General features: G+C 55.3%; 1 protein-coding gene across 1 annotated transcript in view; it reads left to right on the forward strand.

Annotated features, from left to right (window-relative positions):
• LOC123771540 (dynein axonemal intermediate chain 1) overlaps positions 1-19,049 on the forward strand; it is a 312,924-nt gene that overhangs the window by 148,376 nt on the left and 145,499 nt on the right. Inside the window, exons 3-4 of the mRNA XM_069313626.1 lie at positions 1,244-1,402; positions 12,010-12,133. Of these exons, the coding sequence (XP_069169727.1) occupies positions 1,278-1,402; positions 12,010-12,133 (249 nt within the window). The 5' untranslated portion in view covers positions 1,244-1,277. The remainder of the gene's footprint in view (positions 1-1,243; positions 1,403-12,009; positions 12,134-19,049) is intronic.

Raw genomic sequence — 19,049 nt, forward strand, 5'->3', positions numbered from 1 at the left:
AGGCCATGTGTGGTGCCGACTGCTGGACTGACCATCGCCTCATTGTGTCCAAGTGCATCCTGCCCACGAGAGGACTCCAAGGTCAGGAGACTATAAAAAGACTCAATGTTTCTAAGCTTAAGAACAGCAAAGTTGCTGAAGGATTCTCCAACGACCTAGAAGGAAGGATGCTTGACACACTCCAGATGGAGACGAGTAAAGTCACCCCAGTGATGACCGGTGTGCAGCCGGGCTGCGTTCTCGCCCCAACACTCTTCAGCATTCGCCGCCATGCTCACTGATACCTTCCGTGATTGCCAGGATGGAATACCCATCAAATACTGGACTGACGGTGGGCTGTTCAACCTCAGGCGCCTGCAGGCCATTACAAAGGTGAAGTAAACTCATATGAGTCTTCCAATTCACTGACGACTGCGCCCTCAACTCCAGCACAGAGCCAATAATACAGCACCAAATTGACTGCTTGTCGCAAGCCAGCAACAACTTCGGTGTCATCGTCAGCACCAAAGAGACTGAAGTCATATACCAACCTGCGGCCCGGAATACCCTCCTAGGAACTACACATCACTGTCAAGGGGCAGAACCCGCAGGGAGTGTACAACTTTACCTACCTGGACACCATACTCTCAAGAGCAGTGAACATAGACTCAGAAGTCAACAATAGGACCGCCAAGGCCAGCGCTGCCTTTGGAAAACTTTTGAGAAAGTCTGGGAGCGGAGGACCTCAGTTCTTACCACCAAACTGAAGGTCTGCCGTGCAGTGGTACTCACCACCTACTCCAAGCCAGCACGACCTGGACTCTCAACAGCAGACACGCCGAACAGCTCAATAACTTTCACATGAGCTGTCTCCGCAGACTCTTATCACACCACGGGAATCTTCCCATGTACTGTATATGTACTTTTTTTAAATATGTAATATTTTCCGTGGGAGCCCCACGGGAATATTGACTCTGACTGTGATGACGACGACGAGTACCCAGTGTGTCGTGGCTACCTGGGTTTACTCTGTCTGACACCTCGCCCCCCACCCCCTCCTCTCCTACTGACAAGAGCAGTCCTTATCTCCTCCCTCTCTCCTACTAACAAGAGCAGTCCTTATCTCCTCCCTCTCTCCTACTGACAAGAGCAGTCCTTATCTCCTCCCTCTCTCTAACCAACAAGAGAGGGTCTCACCCCATCATTGTATTATACAAACAAGAGATTGCTTCACACACTGTTATCTCTCTCTCACCTGGTACAGGAAGTCGACGCAGCCCACTCTGCTACGACTGAGGATGATGGTGAGGCTGTCAAGGATCCTGGGCCGAGACCTGGCCGGGCCGGGCAAGGGTCGGCCGAGAGTCATTGACACCAGGCTCAAGTCCACAGTCAAGGGTCGCCAGGTGCGGCTCATGAAGAAGTGAGTCTCCTTCTGTGGCTCAGGATGATGCTTCCTGACGACACCACATCCTATCTCACTAATAGCACCTCGTATCTCGCTAAGAGCACTTTGTATCTCGCTAATAGCACCTCGTATCTCGCTAATAGCACCTCGTATCTCGTTAATAGCACCGGGTATCTCGTTAATAGCACCGGGTATCTCGCTAATAGCACCTCGTGTCTCGCTAATAGCACCTCGTGTCTCACTAATAGCACCTCGTATCTCGCTAATAGCACCTGGTATCTCGCGAATAGTACACTAATAGCACCTCATATCTCACTAATAGCACCAGGCATCTTACTAATAGCACCTAGCACCAGGTAGCTCACTAATAACACCAGGTAGCTCACTAATAACACCAGGTAGCTCACTAATAACACCAGGTAGCTCACTAATAACACCAGGTATCTCACTAATAACACCAGGTATCTCACTAATAACACCAGGTAGCTCACTAATAACACCAGGTAGCTCACTAATAACACCAGGTAGCTCACTAATAACACCAGGTAGCTCACTAATAACACCAGGTATCTCACTAATAACACCAGGTAGCTCACTAATAACACCAGGTAGCTCACTAATAACACCAGGTAGCTCACTAATAACACCAGGTAGCTCACTAATAACACCAGGTAGCTCACTAATAACACCAGGTAGCTCACTAATAGCAGTAACCTGAGAGACATAACTAGGAAGAAGGCGAGGTGGAACACGGCCATAAGATGTGACCTCTCTCTACGAACACCGGGTGATACTGAGGCTGGGTTAAGCCTAATAGGTTCCACTGCAGTGTGCTGACTATTCCAGTAGGTAACATTCATATGAACTATAGCGTCGCAAAGAGAGACAGAGAGACAGGGAGAGAGAGAGCTTGTTAATGGGAAACTGCATTTTTCCTACTAGAATGGAGGAGAGGTTAGGCGCAGATATTAGAGTAGAACATTGCTCTATCATAAGAAATTTTGCGAAACACAAACTCTAGTCAATAATGTGAGGAGAAGCACTAGGTGTATGAGAACATTGACAGTGGTCTAAGATGGGTGCTTTTATTGGCCAAACTATGGCCAATACAAGCACCCATAATGGCACGAGAAGGTGAAATTAATAATGGCACCTATAATGGCACGAGAAAGTGCCCCACTGTGGTGTGTGTGGGAGCAGGAAGGTGCTCCACTGTGGTGTGTGGGGGACCAGGAAGGTGCTCCACTGTGGTGTGTGGGGGACCAGGAAGGTGCCCCACTGTGGTGTGTGGGAGCAGGAAGGTGCTCCACTGTGGTGTGTGTGGGACCAGGAAGGTGCCCCAATGTGGTGTGTGTGGGAGCAGGAAGGTGCTCCACTGTGGTGTGTGTGGGAGCAGGAAGGTGCTCCACTGTGGTGTGTGTGGGAGCAGGAAGGTGCTCCACTGTGGTGTGTGTGGGAGCAGGAAGGTGCTCCACTGTGGTATGTGTGGGAGCAGGAAGGTGCTCCACTGTGGTGTGTGGGAGCAGGAAGGTGCCCCACTGTGGTGTGTGTGTGTGTGGGAGCAGGAAGGTGCTCCACTGTGGTGTGTGGGAGCAGGAAGGTGCTCCACTGTGTTGTGTGTGGGAGCAGGAAGGTGCCCCACTGTGGTGTGTGTGTGTGGGAGCAGGAAGGTGCTCCACTGTGGTGTGTGTGGGAGCAGGAATGTGCTCCGCTGTGGTGTGTGAGGGAGCAGGAAGGTGCTCCACTGTGGTGTGTGGGAGCAGGAAGGTGCTCCGCTGTGGTATGTGTGGGAGCAGGAAGGTGCCCCACTGTCGTGTGTGGGAGCAGGAAGGTGCTCCACTGTGGTGTGTGTGGGAGCAGGAAGGTGCTCCACTGTGGTGTGTGGGAGCAGGAAGGTGCTCCGCTGTGGTATGTGTGGGAGCAGGAAGGTGCCCCACTGTGGTGTGTGGGAGCAGGAAGGTGCCCCACTGTGGTGTGTGTGTGTGTGTGTGGGAGCAGGAAGGTGCCCCACTGTGGTGTGTGTGTGTGTGGGAGCAGGAAGGTGCCCCACTGTGGTGTGTGGGACCAGGAAGGTGCCCCACTGTGGTATGTGTGGGAGCAGGAAGGTGCTCCACTGTGGTATGTGTGGGAGCAGGAAGGTGCCCCACTGTGGTGTGTGGGAGCAGGAAGGTGCTCCACTGTGGTATGTGTGGGAGCAGGAAGGTGCCCCACTGTGGTGTGTGTGGGAGCAGGAAGGTGCTCCACTGTGTTGTGTGTGGGAGCAGGAAGGTGCTCCACTGTGGTGTGTGGGAGCAGGAAGGTGCTCCACTGTGGTGTGTGGGAGCAGTAAGGTGCTCCACTGTGGTGTGTGTGGGAGCAGGAAGGTGCTCCACTGTGGTGTGTGTGTGGGAGCAGGAAGGTGCCCCACTGTGGTATGTGTGGGAGCAGGAAGGTGCTCCACTGTGGTGTGTGTGTGGGAGCAGGAAGGTGCTCCACTGTGGTGTGTGTGTGGGAGCAGGAAGGTGCTCCACTGTGGTGTGTGTGGGAGCAGGAAGGTGCCCCACTGGTGTGTGTGTGGGAGCAGGAAGGTGCTCCACAGTGGTGTGTGGGACCAGGAAGGTGCTCCACTGTGGTGTGTGGGAGCAGGAAGGTGCTCCACTGTGGTGTGTGTGGGAGCAGGAAGGTGCCCCACTGTGGTGTGTGTGGGAGCAGGAAGGTGCCCCACTGTGGTGTGTGTGGGAGCAGGAAGGTGCCCCACTGTGGTGTGTGTGGGAGCAGGAAGGTGCCCCACTGTGGTGTGTGTGGGAGCAGGAAGGTGCCCCACTGTGGTGTGTGTGGGAGCAGGAAGGTGCCCCACTGTGGTGTGTGTGGGAGCAGGAAGGTGCTCCACTGTGTTGTGTGTGTGGGAGCAGGAAGGTGCTCCACTGTGTTGTGTGTGTGGGAGCAGGAAGGTGCTCCACTGTGGTGTGTGGGAGCAGGAAGGTGCTCCACTGTGGTGTGTGTGGGAGCAGGAAGGTGCTCCACTGTGGTGTGTGGGAGCAGGAAGGTGCTCCACTGTGGTGTGTGGGAGCAGGAAGGTGCTCCACTGTGGTGTGTGGGAGCAGGAAGGTGCTCCACTGTGGTGTGTGTGGGAGCAGGAAGGTGCCCCACTGTGGTGTGTGTGGGAGCAGGAAGGTGCCCCACTGTGGTGTGTGTGGGAGCAGGAAGGTGCCCCACTGTGGTGTATGTGGGAGCAGGAAGGTGCCCCACTGTGGTGTGTGTGGGAGCAGGAAGGTGCCCCACTGTGGTGTGTGTGGGAGCAGGAAGGTGCCCCACTGTGGTGTGTGTGGGAGCAGGAAGGTGCCCCACTGTGGTGTGTGGGAGCAGGAAGGTGCCCCACTGTGGTGTGTGGGAGCAGGAAGGTGCCCCACTGTGGTATGTGTGGGAGCAGGAAGGTGCTCCACTGTGGTGTGTGTGGGAGCAGGAAGGTGCTCCACTGTGGTGTGTGGGAGCAGGAAGGTGCCCCACTGTGGTGTGTGTGTGGGAGCAGGAAGGTGCTCCACTGTGGTGTGTGTGGGAGCAGGAAGGTGCTCCACTGTGGTGTGTGTGGGAGCAGGAAGGTGCCCCACTGTGGTGTGTGGGAGCAGGAAGGTGCCCCACTGTGGTATGTGTGGGAGCATGAAGGTGCCCCACTGTGGTGTGTGGGAGCAGGAAGGTGCCCCACTGTGGTGTGTGGGAGCAGGAAGGTGCCCCACTGTGGTGTGTGGGAGCAGGAAGGTGCCCCACTGTGGTGTGTGGGAGCAGGAAGGTGCCCCACTGTGGTATGTGTGGGAGCATGAAGGTGCCCCACTGTGGTGTTTGTGGGAGCATGAAGGTGCTCCACTGTGGTGTGTGTGGGAGCAGGAAGGTGCCCCACTGTGGTATGTGTGGGAGCAGGAAGGTGCCCCACTGTGGTGTGTGTAGGAGCAGGAAGGTGCCCCACTGTGGTGTGTGTGGGAGCAGGAAGGTGCTCCACTGTGGTGTGTGTGGGAGCAGGAAGGTGCCCCACTGTGGTGTGTGGGAGCAGGAACGTGCCCCACTGTGGTGTGTGGGAGCAGGAAGGTGCCCCACTGTGGTGTGTGTGGGAGCAGGAAGGTGCCCCACTGTGGTGTGTGTGGGAGCAGGAAGGTGCTCCACTGTGGTGTGTGGGGGAGCAGGAAGGTGCTCCACTGTGGTGTGTGTGGGGGAGCAGGAAGGTGCTCCACTGTGGTGTGTGTGGGGGAGCAGGAAGGTGCTCCACTGTGGTGTGTGGGGGAGCAGGAAGGTGCTCCACTGTGGTGTGTGTGGGGGAGCAGGAAGGTGCTCCACTGTGGTGTGTGTGGGGGAGCAGGAAGGTGCTTCACTGTGGTGTGTGTGTGGGAGCAGGAAGGTGCCCCACTGTGGTATGTGTGGGAGCAGGAAGGTGCTCCACTGTGGTGTGTGTGGGAGCAGGAAGGTGCTCCACTGTGGTGTGTGTGGGAGCAGGAAGGTGCCCCACTGTGGTGTGTGTGTGGGAGCAGGAAGGTGCTCCACTGTGGTGTGTGTGGGAGCAGGAAGGTGCTCCACTGTGGTGTGTGTGGGAGCAGGAAGGTGCCCCACTGTGGTGTGTGGGAGCAGGAAGGTGCCCCACTGTGGTATGTGTGGGAGCAGGAAGGTGCTCCACTGTGGTGTGTGTGGGAGCAGGAAGGTGCCTCACTGTGGTGTGTGGGAGCAGGAAGGTGCCCCACTGTGGTGTGTGTAGGAGCAGGAAGGTGCCCCACTGTGGTGTGTGTGGGAGCAGGAAGGTGCTCCACTGTGGTGTGTGGGAGCAGGAAGGTGCTCCGCTGTGGTGTGTGTAGGAGCAGGAAGGTGCCCCACTGTGGTGTGTGTGGGAGCAGGAAGGTGCTCCACTGTGGTGTGTGGGAGCAGGAAGGTGCTCCGCTGTGGTATGTGTGGGAGCAGGAAGGTGCCCCACTGTGGTGTGTGGGAGCAGGAAGGTGCCCCACTGTGGTGTGTGTGTGTGTGTGTGGGAGCAGGAAGGTGCCCCACTGTGGTGTGTGTGTGTGTGGGAGCAGGAAGGTGCCCCACTGTGGTGTGTGGGACCAGGAAGGTGCCCCACTGTGGTATGTGTGGGAGCAGGAAGGTGCTCCACTGTGGTATGTGTGGGAGCAGGAAGGTGCCCCACTGTGGTGTGTGGGAGCAGGAAGGTGCTCCACTGTGGTATGTGTGGGAGCAGGAAGGTGCCCCACTGTGGTGTGTGTGGGAGCAGGAAGGTGCTCCACTGTGTTGTGTGTGGGAGCAGGAAGGTGCTCCACTGTGGTGTGTGGGAGCAGGAAGGTGCTCCACTGTGGTGTGTGGGAGCAGTAAGGTGCTCCACTGTGGTGTGTGTGGGAGCAGGAAGGTGCTCCACTGTGGTGTGTGTGTGGGAGCAGGAAGGTGCCCCACTGTGGTATGTGTGGGAGCAGGAAGGTGCTCCACTGTGGTGTGTGTGTGGGAGCAGGAAGGTGCTCCACTGTGGTGTGTGTGTGGGAGCAGGAAGGTGCTCCACTGTGGTGTGTGTGGGAGCAGGAAGGTGCCCCACTGGTGTGTGTGTGGGAGCAGGAAGGTGCTCCACAGTGGTGTGTGGGAGCAGGAAGGTGCTCCACTGTGGTGTGTGGGAGCAGGAAGGTGCTCCACTGTGGTGTGTGTGGGAGCAGGAAGGTGCCCCACTGTGGTGTGTGTGGGAGCAGGAAGGTGCTCCACAGTGGTGTGTGGGAGCAGGAAGGTGCTCCACTGTGGTGTGTGGGAGCAGGAAGGTGCTCCACTGTGGTGTGTGTGGGAGCAGGAAGGTGCCCCACTGTGGTGTGTGTGGGAGCAGGAAGGTGCCCCACTGTGGTGTGTGTGGGAGCAGGAAGGTGCCCCACTGTGGTGTGTGTGGGAGCAGGAAGGTGCCCCACTGTGGTGTGTGTGGGAGCAGGAAGGTGCCCCACTGTGGTGTGTGTGGGAGCAGGAAGGTGCCCCACTGTGGTGTGTGTGGGAGCAGGAAGGTGCCCCACTGTGGTGTGTGGGAGCAGGAAGGTGCCCCACTGTGGTGTGTGGGAGCAGGAAGGTGCCCCACTGTGGTATGTGTGGGAGCAGGAAGGTGCTCCACTGTGGTGTGTGTGGGAGCAGGAAGGTGCTCCACTGTGGTGTGTGGGAGCAGGAAGGTGCCCCACTGTGGTGTGTGTGTGGGAGCAGGAAGGTGCTCCACTGTGGTGTGTGTGGGAGCAGGAAGGTGCTCCACTGTGGTGTGTGTGGGAGCAGGAAGGTGCCCCACTGTGGTGTGTGGGAGCAGGAAGGTGCCCCACTGTGGTATGTGTGGGAGCATGAAGGTGCCCCACTGTGGTGTGTGGGAGCAGGAAGGTGCCCCACTGTGGTGTGTGGGAGCAGGAAGGTGCCCCACTGTGGTGTGTGGGAGCAGGAAGGTGCCCCACTGTGGTGTGTGGGAGCAGGAAGGTGCCCCACTGTGGTGTGTGGGAGCAGGAAGGTGCCCCACTGTGGTATGTGTGGGAGCATGAAGGTGCCCCACTGTGGTGTTTGTGGGAGCATGAAGGTGCTCCACTGTGGTGTGTGTGGGAGCAGGAAGGTGCCCCACTGTGGTATGTGTGGGAGCAGGAAGGTGCCCCACTGTGGTGTGTGTAGGAGCAGGAAGGTGCCCCACTGTGGTGTGTGTGGGAGCAGGAAGGTGCTCCACTGTGGTGTGTGTGGGAGCAGGAAGGTGCCCCACTGTGGTGTGTGGGAGCAGGAAGGTGCCCCACTGTGGTGTGTGGGAGCAGGAAGGTGCCCCACTGTGGTGTGTGTGGGAGCAGGAAGGTGCCCCACTGTGGTGTGTGTGGGAGCAGGAAGGTGCCCCACTGTGGTGTGTGTGGGAGCAGGAAGGTGCTCCACTGTGGTGTGTGTGGGAGCAGGAAGGTGCTCCACTGTGGTGTGTGTGGGAGCAGGAAGGTGCTCCACTGTGGTGTGTGTGGGAGCAGGAAGGTGCTCCACTGTGGTGTGTGGGAGCAGGAAGGTGCTCCACTGTGGTGTGTGTGGGAGCAGGAAGGTGCCCCACTGTGGTGTGGGGGAGCAGGAAGGTGCTCCACTGTCGTGTGTGTGTGGGAGCAGGAAGGTGCTCCACTGTGGTGTGTGTGGGAGCAGGAAGGTGCTCCACTGTGGTGTGTGTGGGAGCAGGAAGGTGCTCCACTGTGGTGTGTGTGGGAGCAGGAAGGTGCTCCACTGTGGTGTGTGTGAGAGCAGGAAGGTGCCCCACTGTGGTGTGTTTGTGCAGGAAGGTGCCCCACTGTGGTGTGTGTGTGTGGGAGCAGGAAGGTGCTCCACTGTGGTGTGTGTGTGTGGGAGCAGGAAGGTGCTCCACTGTGGTGTGTGTGTGTGGGAGCAGGAAGGTGCTCCACTGTGGTGTGTGGGAGCAGGAAGGTGCTCCACTGTGGTGTGTGTGGGAGCAGGAAGGTGCCCCACTGTGGTGTGTGGGTGCAGGAAGGTGCTCCACTGTGGTGTGTGTGGGAGCAGGAAGGTGCCCCACTGTGGTGTGTGGGAGCAGGAAGGTGCCCCACTGTGGTGTGTGGGAGCAGGAAGGTGCCCCACTGTGGTGTGTGGGAGCAGGAAGGTGCCCCACTGTGGTGTGTGGGAGCAGGAAGGTGCCCCACTGTGGTGTGTGGGAGCAGGAAGGTGCCCCACTGTGGTGTGTGGGGGCAGGAAGGTGCCCCACTGTGGTGTGTGTGTGTGGGAGCAGGAAGGTGCCCCACTGTGGTGTGTGGGAGCAGGAAGGTGCCCCACTGTGGTGTGTGGGAGCTGGAAGGTGCCCCACTGTGGTGTGTGTGGGAGCAGGAAGGTGCCCCACTGTGGTGTGTGGGAGCAGGAAGGTGCCCCACTGTGGTGTGTGTGGGAGCAGGAAGGTGCCCCACTGTGGTGTGTGTGGGAGCAGTAAGGTGCTCCACAGTGGTGTGTGGGAGCAGGAAGGTGCCCCACTGTGGTGTGTGTGTGGGAGCAGGAAGGTGCTCCACTGTGGTGTGTGTGTGTGGGAGCAGGAAGGTGCCCACTGTGGTGTGTGTGGGAGCAGGAAGGTGCTCCACTGTGGTGTGTGTGGGAGCAGGAAGGTGCCCCACTGTGGTGTGTGTGGGAGCAGGAAGGTGCTCCACTGTGGTGTGTGTGGGAGCAGGAAGGTGCTCCACTGTCGTGTGTGTGGGAGCAGGAAGGTGCTCCACTGTGGTGTGTGTGTGTGGGAGCAGGAAGGTGCTCCACTGTGGTGTGTGTGTGGGAGCAGGAAGGTGCTCCACTGTGGTGTGTGTGTGTGGGAGCAGGAAGGTGCCCCACTGTGGTGTGTGGGAGCAGGAAGGTGCTCCACTGTGGTGTGTGTGGGAGCAGGAAGGTGCCCCACTGAGGTGTGTGGGAGCAGGAAGGTGCTCCACTGTGGTGTGTGGGAGCAGGAAGGTGCTCCACTGTGGTGTGTGTGTGTGGGAGCAGGAAGGTGCCCCACTGTGGTGTGTGGGAGCAGGAAGGTGCTCCACTGTGGTGTGTGTGGGAGCAGGAAGGTGCTCCACTGTGGTGTGTGAGAGCAGGAAGGTGCTCCACTGTGTTGTGTTTGTGGGAGCAGGAAGGTGCCCCACTGTGGTGTGTGGGAGCAGGACGGTCACCACACACACCATGTGGGGGACATAGTCACCACACACCATGTGGGGCACATAGTCACCACACACACCATGTGGGGCACATAGTCACCACACACACCATGTGGGGGACACACAGTCACCACACACACCATGTGGGGCACACACACCATGTGGGGCACACACAGTCACCACACACACCATGTGGGGCACACACACCATGTGGGGCACATAGTCACCACACACACCATGTGGGGCACACACAGTCACCACACATAGTCACCACACACACCATGTGGGGCACACATAGTCACCACACACACCATGTGGGGGACACATAGTCACCACACACACCATGTGGGGCACACATAGTCACCACACACACCATGTGGGGCACACATAGTCACCACACACCATGTGGGGCACACATAGTCACCACACACACCATGTGGGGCACACATAGTCACCACACACACCATGTGGGGCACACATAGTCACCACACACACCATGTGGGGCACACATAGTCACCACACACACCATGTGGGGCACACATAGTCACCACACACACCATGTGGGGCACACATAGTCACCACACACACCATGTGGGGCACACATAGTCACCACACACACCATGTGGGGCACACATAGTCACCACACACACCATGTGGGGCACACATAGTCACCACACACACCATGTGGGGCACACATAGTCACCACACACACCATGTGGGGCACACATAGTCACCACACACACCATGTGGGGCACACATAGTCACCACACACACCATGTGGGGCACACATAGTCACCACACACACCATGTGGGGCACACATAGTCACCACACACACCATGTGGGGCACACATAGTCACCACACACACCATGTGGGGCACACATAGTCACCACACACCATGTGGGGCACACATAGTCACCACACACACCATGTGGGGCACACATAGTCACCACACACACCATGTGGGGCACACATAGTCACCACACACACCATGTGGGGCACACATAGTCACCACACACACCATGTGGGGCACACATAGTCACCACACACACCATGTGGGGCACACATAGTCACCACACACACCATGTGGGGCACACATAGTCACCACACACACCATGTGGGGCACACATAGTCACCACACACACCATGTGGGGCACACATAGTCACCACACACACCATGTGGGGCACACATAGTCACCACACACACCATGTGGGGCACACATAGTCACCACACACACCATGTGGGGCACACATAGTCACCACACACACCATGTGGGGCACACATAGTCACCACACACACCATGTGGGGGACACAAGGTGTGTAATGACACACAGGTAAGTTCAGCTTGAGGCTGCATGGCAACTTTATTAAGACGCTCAATATTGTGCATTTTGTAATTACCTGTTTTGTAATTATCTTTTTAATATTTTCAGAGTAATAAAGAGCGAGGACAATATATTGTGACGTATACTACACAGGATATAACCCCTGGGTATGTGACTAACAGTGTGGGTGCCCCTGGGTATGGTACTAACAGTGTGGGTGCCCCTGGGTATGGTACTAACAGTGTGGGTGCCCCTGGGTATGGTACTAACAGTGTGGGTGCCCCTGGGTATGGTACTAACAGTGTGGGTGCCCCTGGGTATGGTACTAACAGTGTGGGTGCCCCTGGGTATGGTACTAACAGTGTGGGTGCCCCTGGGTATGGTACTAACAGTGTGGGTGCCCCTGGGTATGGTACTAACAGTGTGGGTGCCCCTGGGTATGGTACTAACAGTGTGGGTGTCCCTGGGTATGGTACTAACAGTGTGGGTGTCCCTGGGTATGGTACTAACAGTGTGGGTGTCCCTGGGTATGGTACTAACAGTGTGGGTGTCCCTGGGTATGGTACTAACAGTGTGGGTGTCCCTGGGTATGTGACTAACAGTGTGGGTGTCCCTGGGTATGGTACTAACAGTGTGGGTGTCCCTGGGTATGTGACTAACAGTGTGGGTGCCCCTGGGTATGGTACTAATAGTGTGGGTGCCCCGGCAGGATGAGGACAGCTCTGGGCAAGAAGACCAAGCCCAAGAAGCCGAAGAAGTCTCTGGTGTGGGGGAAAGTGACGATGGAGACGCCCATCCGGCCCTCCTGGGACCTCACTCCTGATGACTTAGAGGTGTGTTATTATGTCTAGTTATGTCTCTGTATCACCAGGGTGGGCCTGGTGGCTCCCACAACCCCAGCAACACCAGGGTGGGCCAGGTGGCTCCCACAACCCCAGCAACACCAGGGTGGGCCAGGTGGCTCACACAACCCCAGCAACACCAGGGTGGGCCAGGTGGCTCACACAACCCCTGCAACACCAGGGTGGGCCAGGTGGCTCCCTCAACCCCAGCAACACCAGGGTGGGCCAGGTGGCTCACACAACCCCTGCAACACCAGGGTGGGCCAGGTGGCTCCCACAACCCCAGCAACACCAGGGTGGGCCAGGTGGCTCCCACAACCCCAGCAACACCAGGGTGGGCCAGGTGGCTCACACAACCCCAGCAACACCAGGGTGGGCCAGGTGGCTCCCACAACCCCAGCAACACCAGGGTGGGCCAGGTGGCTCTCACAACCCCAGCAACACCAGGGTGGGCCAGGTGGCTCACACAACCCCAGCAACACCAGGGTGGGCCAGGTGGCTCACACAACCCCAGCAACACCAGGGTGGGCCAGGTGGCTCCCACAACCCCAGCAACACCAGGGTGGGCCAGGTGGCTCACACAACCCCTGCAACACCAGGGTGGGACAGGTGGCTCACACAACCCCTGCAACACCAGGGTGGGCCAGGTGGCTCACACAACCCCTGCAACACCAGGGTGGGCCAGGTGGCTCCCACAATCCCAGCAACACCAGGGTGGGCCAGGTGGCTCCCACAACCCCAGCAACACCAGGGTGGGCCAGGTGGCCCACACAACCCCAGCAACACCAGGGTGGGCCAGGTGGCTCACACAACCCCAGCAACACCAGGGTGGGCCAGGTGGCTCACACAACCCCAGCAACACCAGGGTGGGCCAGGTGGCTCACACAACCCCTGCAACACCAGGGTGGGCCAGGTGGCTCACACAACCCCAGCAACACCAGGGTGGGCCAGGTGGTTCACACAACCCCTGCAACACCAGGGTGGACCAGGTGGCTCCCACAACCCCAGCAACACCAGGGTGGGCCAGGTGGCTCACACAACCCCTGCAACACCAGGGTGGGCCAGGTGGCTCACACAACCCCTGCAACACCAGGGTGGGCCAGGTGGCTCACACAACCCCAGCAACACCAGGGTGGGCCAGGTGGCTCACACAACCCCTGCAACACCAGGGTGGACCAGGTGGCTCCCACAACCCCTGCAACACCAGGGTGGGCCAGGTGGCTCACACAAGCCCAGCAACACCAGGGTGGGCCAGGTGGCTCACACAACTTCATTGCACCGATCACTGGCCTCAACAGCTACCAGGTGGTGGTGAGGGAGGTAGTGAGGAAGGTCTTCACTTTACATACTTGGCTGGTCTCCAGCTTCTCATTATCATGACTAAATATGTCATGACAGAGGCTTTGAAGTACAAGTTATGTACATAATTGTTTCTCAGAATGTGAGAGCCCCTCACACCAGGGGCGTCTGTGTCAAGTGTCCCGACACTCACACACCAGGGGCGTCTGTGTCAAGTGCCCCGACACTCACACACCAGGGGCGTCTGTGTCAAGTGCCACGACACACTCACACCAGGGGCGTCTGTGTCAAGTGTACCGACACTCTCACACCAGGGGCGTCTGTGTCAAGTGCCCCGACACTCTCACACCAGGGGCGTCTGTGTCAAGTGCCCCGACACTCTCACACCAGGGGCGTCTGTGTCAAGTGCCACGACACTCTCACACCAGGGGCGTCTGTGTCAAGTGTCCCGACACTCTCACACCAGGGGCGTCTGTGTCAAGTGTCCCGACACTCACACACCAGGGGCGTCTGTGTCAAGTGCCACGACACTCACACACCAGGGGCGTCTGTGTCAAGTGCCACGACACTCACACACCAGGGGCGTCTGTGTCAAGTGCCACGACACTCACACACCAGGGGCGTCTGTGTCAAGTGTCCCGACACTCACACACCAGGGGCGTCTGTGTCAAGTGTCCCGACACTCTCACACCAGGGGCGTCTGTGTCAAGTGTCATGACACTCACACACCAGGGGCGTCTGTGTCAAGTGTCCCGACACTCACACACCAGGGGCGTCTGTGTCAAGTGTCCCGACACTCTCACACCAGGGGCGTCTGTGTCAAGTGTCATGACACTCACACACCAGGGGCGTCTGTGTCAAGTGTCCCGACACTCACACACCAGGGGCGTCTGTGTCAAGTGTCCCGACACTCTCACACCAGGGGCGTCTGTGTCAAGTGCCCCGACACTCTCACACACCAAGGGCGTCTGTGTCAAGTGTCCTGACACTCACACACCAGGGGCGTCTGTGTCAAGTGCCACGACACTCACACCAGGGGCGTTTGTGTCAAGTGTTCTGACACACACACCAGGGGCGTTTGTGTCAAGTGTTCTGACACACACACCAGGGGCCTCTGTGTCACGTGTCCCAACAGTCACCAGGGGCGTTTGTGTCAAGTGTTCTGACACACATACCAGGGGCGTCTGTGTCAAGTGCCCCAACACTCACACACCAGGGGCGTCTGTGTCAAGTGTCCCGACACTCTCACACTAGGGGCGTTTGTGTCAAGTGTTCTGACACATACACCAGGGGCGTCTGTGTCAAGTGTCCCGACACTCACACACCAGGGACGTCTGTGTCAAGTGTCCCAACACTCACACACCAGGGGCGTCTGTGTCAAGTGCCCCGACACTCTCACACCAGGGGCGTTTGTGTCAAGTGTTCTGACACATGCACCAGGGGCGTCTGTGTCAAGTGTCCTGACACTCACACACCAGGGACGTCTGTGTCAAGTGTCCCAACACCCTCACACACCAGGGGCGTCTGTGTCAAGTGTCCCAACACCCTCACACACCAGGGGCGTCTGTGTCAAGTGTCCCAACACCCTCACACACCAGGGGCGTCTGTGTCAAGTGCCCCGACACTCACACACCAGGGGCGTCTGTGTCAAGTGTCCCGACACTCACACACCAGGGGCGTCTGTGTCAAGTGTCCCGACACTCACACACCAGGGGCGTCTGTGTCAAGTGTCCCGACACTCACACACCAGGGGCGTCTGTGTCAAGTGTCCCGACACTCACACACCAGGGGCGTCTGTGTCAAGTGTCCTGACACTCACCAGGGGCGTTTGTGTCAAGTGTTCTGACACACACACCAGGGGCGTCTGTGTCAAGTGTCCCAACACTCACACACCAGGGGCGTCTGTGTCAAGTGCCCCGACACTCTCACACCAGGGGCGTCTGTGTCAAGTGTCCCGACACTCACACACCAGGGGCGTCTGTGTCAAGTGCCCCGACACTCTCACACCAGGGGCGTCTGTGTCAAGTGTCCCGACACTCTCACACCAGGGGCGTCTGTGTCAAGTGTCCCGACACTCTCACACCAGGGGCGTCTGTGTCAAGTGCCCCGACACTCTCACACCAGGGGCGTCTGTGTCAAGTGTCCCGACACTCTCACACCAGGGGCGTCTGTGTCAAGTGTCCCAACACCCTCACACACCAGGGGCGTCTGTGTCAAGTGCCCCAACACTCACCAGGGGCGTGTGTGTCAAGTGTTCTGACACACACACCAGGGGCGTGTGTGTCAAGTGTCCCAACCCTCACACACCAGGGGCGTCTGTGTCCTGACACTCCCCACCCTTCCCGCGTGTCAGCTGGTGCAACACAGTAGGGAAAAATAGGACTACAACTGTTCCATCAACGACTGCATGCAACATGGCAGAGGACGGTGGTTGTCCTCGGGGAGGATGAAAGGTGGTGTAAGATAATGCAAGCAATGTTGCAAGGTGCAAAAGTAGCAATAGGATGAAAAAAATGAAAAATGAGGTGGACAAGTATGAAAATGTTTGATATGAAGAAAATGTAAAAAACGATCGTTCCCTGAAGATGGGTGTGTCAAGGGGGTGAGGGGAGTAGGTGAGGGTTTTTTTTTTGTTTTTGCAGGGATATTCCTGCGCGGGCCGTAAGCCTCTGGCTGGCCCACTAAGTGTTGCTTGTTTTTGTTTTATTTGGGTGTAGTATGAGTATTTATGACTCGTATGGTCGCTTCAGTAAGATTTTGTCCTATGTGTTTACTACTACTGCTCTGTTGAAGCTAAGTTGAAATCTTAGTGGGCTTATAGCTGTGTACTGTGTTAGATAATGTTCCAGTGGTCTGTCAGGCATTTCTCCACAGTGTTGACATTTCCTCTCATCTTCCAGAACCTGTAAGCCTATTTCCCATGCTCATGGGTATCCAAGCCTGATGCGATGTAAGTGTACTTTTGTTGTTCTACTGCTCCCTTTCATCAACATAAGTGGTTCGTAGTTGGTTGAATTCTTGTATTAACCTGCAGATCCTGATGCTGCAACTTCTGTGTTGTGGTCACTGTACATCTTCTGCATTGCTCTGTTCCTAATTACTTTCTTAATCTGTGATAGACTCTGTGGTATGTAAATGTCTACATTTCTTCTCTTAAATGCAAGTTTTGCAGCTTCGTCTGCAATATCATTTCCTATTGTTTCCACATGACTTGGCACCCAGTTGGTAAGTACCCGTCGGCCTTGTCGTTTGAGTGTTTGCATTAATGCTATGACATTTGTGATCAGATGGATGTTTTCACATATGTGTTCTTGTTGTAAGGTTTTAATGGCAGTTCTCAAATCTATATGTGTGATAATATGTTGTCGGTGTTCAGCAAGAGCACATTCTGAAGCCTTTTGAATGGCTAGCATCTCTGTTTGTAAAGTCGAACACCCATTTGAGAGTCTCCAACTATTTACAGAGTTTCCTGCTTTAACTGCAGCTCCAGTTTCTTGTCCCTGCTAGTCTACTGATCCATCTGTGAAGTATGTGAAGCTGTCGGATGCCAAGTTTGCTTCTATATGCATCTGTGGTAGCAGATGAGGATTTGTCTGGTTCTTTCTTCCTTCAAGAACCATAATCTTAGTCAGCTGGAGGAGATTCCCATGGGGCTTGCGTAACAAAGTCTGCATGTATTTCGTCGACACCCATTTCAGTGATTGTGGTTGTTATATCGAATGCATTAATGGTGTTTATCGCACAATGGGTCCACCTGTTGCTATTGGAGGCTCTTCTGTCCAGAGTTATTGCTCCAGTGATTATATCTTTAAGTGAACTGATTCTAGGTCTAGTCAATATCTTGGTCAGCATGCACGCAGCAATCCCTTTTACCCTTATTTCAATCGACGTTAGCTTGGTTTCTAGTCTTTGGTTCAGTATTTTAGTCCATCTGGGAGCTCCTGTTATGACTCGCAATGCATCATTTTGAATAACCTCAACGTTTGCCTACTGACTAGGAGAAAGAGTGAATAAGGCAGGCGCTGCATAATCAACTAGGGAACGAACGGCGTGTATGTAAAACATTCTTAGCACTTTGTGTCCCGCTCCTAGACGGGGCCCTGTGATTGCTCTCATTATATTTAGTCGTGATTTTGCTTTCTCCTTCAGATATTGAATTTGCTTGTTGAATGTCATTTTAGAATCTATCCACACTCCGAGATATTGATATTGTGTAACCCACTGAAGGTTAATGTCTTGAATGTGTAGGTGTCTGTCAGGAGTGTTGCCGCCTGGTCTCATTGCCTTTGACTTCAGTGCAGATATTTTTAGCCCTAAAATGCTGCATTCAGATGTTACTTTATCTAATGCACCTTGTGCTTTATTTAGAAGTGAAGTACCTGTAATGACTAATGCTATATCATCAGCATAGCTTAGAAATTTAAACCCTTCTGCAAATGCCATGGTAACAAGGTTTTCCCATAAGGATGTTAAAAAGACCAGGACTGAGGACTCCTTGTGGAGTCCCATTCTCATGCAAGTGGTAGTCCGACACATGTCCTTGCAACTTTACTCTGGCATACCTGGGACTTAGGTAATCTTGAATCCATGCTAGCATATTTCCCTTTACACCTTTTTTAACTAAAGTGTGTAAAATTGGTTGCGGGCTTGTAAGTTCAAATGCTTTTTCTAGATCAAGGAAGATCACTATAGCTGGACCTGAGTTAACTGTTCCTAGTAATGTTGCTATGCAGTTGGCAGTACCTACTCCTCTAGTGAAGCCAAATATGTGTTTATGAAGGTCTCCAGTCTTCCACAGTAGACTATTTAAGACCATCCGTTCTGCAGTTTTACTAATGCATGATGTTAATGAAATGGGTCTGTAATTGCCAGGTTCTTTCGGCTTAGAAGTCGGTATGATGTCTGCTTTCTTCCAAGAGGTCGGCATTTTGCCTTGCTTCCAAGATGCATTGATAACGTCCAATATCCCTTGTTCTCCAGCAGGACCTGCATGTGCGACCACTATGTAATGTTATCAGCACCTGGTGCAGTGTCCTTACCACCTTTTTTGGCTCTGATTAGTTCTTGTTTGGTGAAGGGACAGTCACATTCGTCCTTTATAGCTATGCTCTCATGAATGGCTGTCAACCTCTCTTGGTTTAATTGTTCTTTCTGCCTTCTGAAAAGGTGAAATCAAAATGAAGTGGACAAGTATAAAAAATAGTGTGTATAAAAAAAATAAATGACAAAAGGATCGTTCACTGAAAAAGTGGAAGTGTATAGGGGGGTAGGTGGATCCTTATGGGTTTAGTAGTAGGTAAAGATAGTTGAAGTAAAATGTTCAACATTAAGAATAGAGAAAAATGAGAGAGAGAAAAAAAAAAGTGGGAAGGAGGGAGTAGAAACAGTTTATATATAACGAAAGAGTAAATAGATAGGTTAAATAAAATTAGTTTTAGTAAAAAGAGTGAACAAAATGAGTCTTAACGTACTCATCCTACAATCCCGACATGTCACTTCACTATGATCTAACAGTAAGGATTCCCCTTTATCTGTATCATCACTGGGGTAGATCACATCCAACAAACAAAGTAAATGATACTCCAGCTGGATCTCTCCTTCACACACA

The sequence above is a fragment of the Procambarus clarkii genome, chromosome 76 (assembly GCF_040958095.1).
Source record: "Procambarus clarkii isolate CNS0578487 chromosome 76, FALCON_Pclarkii_2.0, whole genome shotgun sequence".
NCBI lineage: Eukaryota > Metazoa > Arthropoda > Malacostraca > Decapoda > Cambaridae > Procambarus > Procambarus clarkii.